Source organism: Oryx dammah, unplaced genomic scaffold (assembly GCF_014754425.2).
Source record: "Oryx dammah isolate SB20612 unplaced genomic scaffold, SCBI_Odam_1.1 HiC_scaffold_27, whole genome shotgun sequence".
NCBI classification, from domain to species: domain Eukaryota; kingdom Metazoa; phylum Chordata; class Mammalia; order Artiodactyla; family Bovidae; genus Oryx; species Oryx dammah.
Window position 1 is genome coordinate 16,594,908 of NW_024070211.1, and position 5,469 is coordinate 16,600,376.

Here is a 5,469-nt window from a genome sequence, read left to right on the forward strand (position 1 = left end):
TGCCCACTGCAGTCCCAGTTTCCCTCCTCCTGGGGGTGCCTGCCCTCCCACCCTGGAGGCAAGCAGTTTTGGCCAAAGTTCCCTGCACAGTGCAGTCCCCCTATCACGACCCCACGGAGCCACTGTTTCAATGCTTCTTATCAACCTGATCTAGGCTCGATGCTGACTGCAGGAATGTCAGGAAGCCCACCAGCCCCTGCAGGCGCCCACCCCATCCCACTCACTGTCACCCCAGCCTCAGGGGCAGCTCTGGCCCGGCTCTTACCAGAAGATGCTCTCTGAGCTGCAGGTCTCTCTTGCACCCCACCCCCGACCCAGGGGCCCATGTGGCCTCTTCTTTCCTCCTGGAGATCAAGAGGCCCTTCAGAAGGTCCTTGCGTACCCACCAGCCAACAAGGAACAAGCTGCGTCTTCAAAAAACCTCCAGCCACCTTGGCCTCAGACAGGCCCTCGAATGGTAATGGCGAGAGGAACTTTCACACCGGGGAGGGGAAAAAAAAACAGTCCCCTTTTATTAAGAAAATAAGAGTTAATCCCTCACTTTTCCCAGGGGACTTGACCCTGATGCAAGGTGACATCTTCTTCAGCCACCCCCAGGACCCCCTGAACCCGAGTGGGGTGGGCACCAAGTCCACTCCATCCCTTCACAGGGGCCAATGCTGGTCTGCTCAGGGCCTGGAGAAGTAGGCGTGCAGGTGGGCATGGCTCTGGAGGCTGGGGGAGGGGGTGCTATGATGGGCGTCGGGGGGCGGTGTTGGGGTGGGGACGGGGCTGAGGGGGCAAGAGTGCCGGAGGCAGGTGGTGTCTTGCTGAAATAAGGGAAGGGAAGAACACCACCTCCCCCTGCGACCCTCCGAGGCCTGGCGCCTTCTCCCTCCGAATTCTTCATAAATAAAACTTCACAGTAATGGAGGCATATCCTTCCAGGGTCAGACCAGCTGGTTTCCCACTGGGGGAGCCAGGCCTTGCGGAGCAGCACGGGGACTGCTGGGACCGGAGCACGACTCTCTGGCCCTGCGTCTGGGGGCAGTGGAGTCGGGGGGTGGGGGCGTGCGGTGAGGTGGGGCTGCAGCCCATCCAGAGGTTCTGAGGATCACTGAGGTAGTCAGAGCGGCTGCTCCGGCTTCCGGACAGAAGGGAGCCGGACGGAGCAGCGCTGGACGCAGCCAGGAGTAAAGCCACCTGGGAGCAGAGACTGTGCAGTCAAACCCCAGGAAGGTCAGGGGCCGGAGGGCAGGGGGTTGCTGAGGGCCTTCTGAGGCTCGGTCTCCAGAAGCCCCGGAGGCATTGACGGGAGGAGGCCTGTGAGCCTGCACAGGGTTGAGCTTCTCCTGAAAGGGCTGCCCAAGCAGCCCGCCGGGAGACTGAGGCATTTCACAGAAGCCGGAGGATCTTCTCTGTGAAAACAAGAGGGCAGCCCTGGACCCCTCCGAGGGCAGGTCGAGCCGGGGTACCTGAGCACAGGGTTCCTTCAGAGGCCATCAGGGCCTCCCGCCTGGTCAGAGGGAGCCAGACCACAGACCCAGGCTAGGAGAGCTGCCAGAGAACCAGTCTCCAGTCTGGGCCGTTCAGAACGTGGCCGGGCCTCAGTCCTGGTCACCCGCACCCCACCACACCCAGGGGCACGTAAGGCCCACCACTCCACCTCCCTGCAGGGGACCACAGGCGGTGCCCTGGCCTTGCAGCTGCAGCCTCATGACTTGCAGGGACTCTGGGGCACATGTTCCTCATCAATCCTGACGGCCCGGGCCGGGTCAGAGCACCTGGAGCTTGCGGGAGCAGGTGAGGTTGCCATGCACCAGCTCCCACATGGCCAGCAGCTCGGCGGGCAGCAGCTTGTGCACGACAAGCATGGAGCGGAAGAAGCAGGGTTCCTTGTTCATGCGGCTGTTGCGATTCCTGGAGATGCCGAAAGTCTTGAAGCCCTCGTGGGCCATGGGCCGCACGCCCAGCACCTCCAGGCACATGCCCAGGAAGACGTCGTCGATGGGGTAAAGCTCCAGGGTATCACAGCTGTGGTGCAGGCGCTGGGCCAGTCCCCCGGCCATAAGGAAGCCCCCTCCACCTGCGTAGGGCGGGTAACTGTTCTGGTTGTACAAGATCCCAGGGATGTAGTACTTGCTATCCTTCCGGCGGATGGGCCGGGCATGATGCAGAACGTCACCCACAAACAGATCCTCCTGGGGCCGCCGGTCGGCCAGAAATTCCAGCAGGTTGGTGGGGTTGACGAAGACATCGTCATCACCCTTGAAGACAAAGCGGACGTCAGGGCAGTAGATGTCGAGCCACTTGAGGAAGTGGATCTCCTTGAGGGTCAGGTTGAAGAAGCTGTCAAGGAAGTCCCATTGCAGGATGTCCCCATAGATGCGGTCCTCGTAGGCTAGCAGCTGCTGGTAGTGGGACTGCTCCTCTGGCTTGGAGGCCTTGCCCAGCAGGAAGAGAGTGCGCACCGCGCCGCGGCCCCTGCCCGCCGACTCCTGCTCGCGGCCCCAGGTCTGGCGGATGGCCTCGCGGCGGTCATGCTGCGCGATGATGGACTTGACGACCACCAGCAGGTACACATCGCCGCTGCACTTCTCTGGATGGTTGAGCAGCATGGGAAAGTAGCGGCAGTGGCGATAGAATAGAAACTGCTGGAAGTGTGGCTCCAGGCCCTGGAACCAGGGTTGGTGGGTTAAGTTTACATTGGCCGAGCAGTTAGTGGTGTTCACGTCCCAGGCCTGGGGCCTCCGTGAAACCACGGGAGTCGGGGTGGCCACCTCCTTCGCGCTCTTCCAGAAGCTGTCAGGGTTCACCAGGAGTCCGCTGGGTTTCTGGGCCTTCTGTTGCCTGAGGGAGGCTGGCGGGGGCTCCTGCAGAAACTGGCTGGGGGTCAGACTGCGCTGGAATACCGTTACGGCCACGAGCAAGGCCAGGGACAGGCACACGCTCTTGTAGACGGTTCTCTTCCTGGGGGTAAGGGTGAGGTGGGGAGCAGACGGTTCAGAAGAGAGAAGAAAGGATGAGTCAGTCCCGTTGTACAGAGCTTCAGTCCCAGATGGGCAGATGGCCCCTGTACACGGACTCAAGTCCCTGGGCCCCTGAGTGGTCAGAGGAGGGTCTTGCTTCTTTTCCTATCCTGACCTCCCTCCTCCAGGACCAGGGAGCCACACAACACAGAGCTAAAGTATAGGAACTGTGGAGTCAGGCTCCTGGAGTTCAGATTTTGGTCCGCTAGGAATGCGGAAATTTCCTCTCCCTCGGCCACCCAGTGGCTCAGTGGTAAAAAAAATCCGCCTCCGATACAGGAGTCGCAGGAGATGTGGGTTCGATCCCTGGGTCGGGAAGATCCCCTGGAGGAGGGCATGGCAACCCACTCCAGTATTCTTGCCTGGAGAATCTCACGCACAGAGGAGCCTGGCGAGCTACAGTCCATAGGGTCGCAAAGAGTCAGACATGACTGAAGTGACTTAACACATGCACGCAGTTACTAAATACAAGCTATATGGAGACGTTTTGTGATTTCTCTTAACCTCTCCAAGCTGTGATTTTTTTCTTTCCTCAAACGAGGATAGCATGCATTTGGCATGTCAGCTGCAGTGCTGGGCACAGAGTGGATTTGGAGTTGGGGGAATGCTGTGATTCTACAAGGGGCTGACCTGCCCTGCTCCCCATCTCTCCCTCAGGCACCCTGCTTGCTTGGTGCAAACCTGGTGAACCACTGGGGTAGACCTCTGGGAGGTGCAGAGAAGACATCTGTTCAAAAAGTATAGGGGCTCCTGAGGAGAAAGCTCCCACTAAACCTGAGGAAGCCTGTCCCTCCCCTCCCACCCCCCATCCATCTGACTCAACAAAAAAAAGAACAGTTCTCACCGTTGACACAAGCCTGAAAATGGGGCGAGCATCTCCCAGCAAGCCCACTGTGCCTGTAGCCCCAGTCTGAGCCCCACTTGGAGAGCTGAATCCCTCCAGCTCTGCTGCCTTGAGAGGGGCACAGTTGGACCCCCACTCTCCAGGATCCCTCATGCCAAATTAACCCCACTACACCCCTTTAGGAAGCAGAAATCAGTTCTTTTCTAGGAGCACTCGCAGGGCCAGGGTCCTGAGTCCTTGGGCCCTGAGTCCCTGGGCCCAGGGACCCTCTCTCCTCAGCTCAGTCTGGGGAGACCCAGGCCACCTGCCATGTTTTCTTCTGGGGAGATGCAGGAGCTGGGGACTCCAGGGAAAGGGCAGGCCAGAAAAGTGTAGCTTCACAGGGCCAGGCCAGAAGGGTGCCAGGAGGGGAGATTCGGGGTGATGGGAGAGACAGGCAGCAGAGTGGTGAGACAGGGACCAGGTGGTCCAGCCTGGGGTCTCAGGTGCAGGCACCCCGGGCCAGTGATGCAGAGCCCAATGGAGAGACATTTTCCCATGGGCTCCCAAGATTTCCTCTATATAGAGTTGGAGGGAGGCTAGGTCATCTCAGGTGCTGGGGTAGGGGTGTGACCAAGACCCCATCCTCCCAGGAGGAGGACAGGGGAGTGCTCTGGCCTGGTTTGTTGGGCTGGACTGAGGGGGTCACCCCAAAGAGGGCCATGAGGCTATGCCCCTTCACTCCAGGCTGTTTCCACTCCATTTGTGTTTGTGGGGGAAAGCCCCCAGTGCAAGGAGAAGAGAAGGGGAGCAGTGGGCAGGCTGGAGGCCCCAGCTCCTGGAGAGGAAAGAGAGCCACTCTGGGGTTGAGGGTCGAGGGCAAGGGTCGCCCAGGAAGCAGGAGGCCCTCGGAATCGGGAATGGGACCCAGCGGTCCCCAACTCTGCGGGTCCAGGAATGAGATCTGGGTGCCTCGTGGCCGGAGTAAGAGAGCAGAGGGGCGGCCGGGGATGGCTGAGCGCACAAGTCCACCCTGGTCCCCGAGTCGCCGACTGGCCGGCCAAGGAGTCGCGGACGGCCGGGCATCTCCAGCCATCGCCGCGCCAGCCCAGCTGCGCCCGGGAAACGGAGGCCAGCCCGCGCCCCCCGCGACCCGCGGCATCCCTCCCCGCGCCCGCAGCCCGGGTCCCCGGCCCGACGGCCCCACTCACCACAGAGACATGGCGGCCCGGGCCACGGCGGCGGCGGAGCGGGGCGCGCGGATCGCAGCTCTGGGCGCCGCGGGCTCGGGGACGGCGGGCGGGCGGGGACGAGGAACGGGACAGGGACAGGGGCGGGCGGGGGCGGGCGGGGGCGGAGGTCCGGCCGCGCCCCCGCCGAGGCTCTCCATTTCCCAGCGGCCGGAGGAGGGGCCCGCAGGGTAGGCGGCGGCCCAGGTACGTTAACCCCTTCGGCGCCCCCCGCCCCGCCCTCCATCCCCGCGACCGCGGGGTGCAGCGCAGCGGGGCTGTAAAGAACCCATTTTCCGGAGGTGGCACCCGAGCCCCGGCGGCGCGCGGAGCCGCCTATGGTCATTTGGCCGGAGCGTGAGTGGCTGAGTCGGGACATCGGAACTCACGATGGTCACCCCCGCCACCG

The 5,469-nt window shown here is 62.2% G+C and overlaps 1 protein-coding gene across 1 annotated transcript; it reads right to left on the bottom strand.

Moving 5' to 3' along the window:
- Window positions 1-485: 485 nt before the first annotated feature.
- On the bottom strand, window positions 486-5,113 carry B3GNT7 (UDP-GlcNAc:betaGal beta-1,3-N-acetylglucosaminyltransferase 7). The gene is made up of 2 exons (XM_040228123.1): window positions 5,043-5,113; window positions 486-2,949 (listed from the first exon to the last, which is right to left on the bottom strand). Exons 1-2 carry the CDS (start codon window positions 5,051-5,053, stop codon window positions 1,755-1,757), a joined length of 1,206 nt encoding a protein of 401 aa, XP_040084057.1. The 5' UTR covers window positions 5,054-5,113; the 3' UTR covers window positions 486-1,754.
- Between the last annotated feature and the right edge of the window lie 356 nt (window positions 5,114-5,469).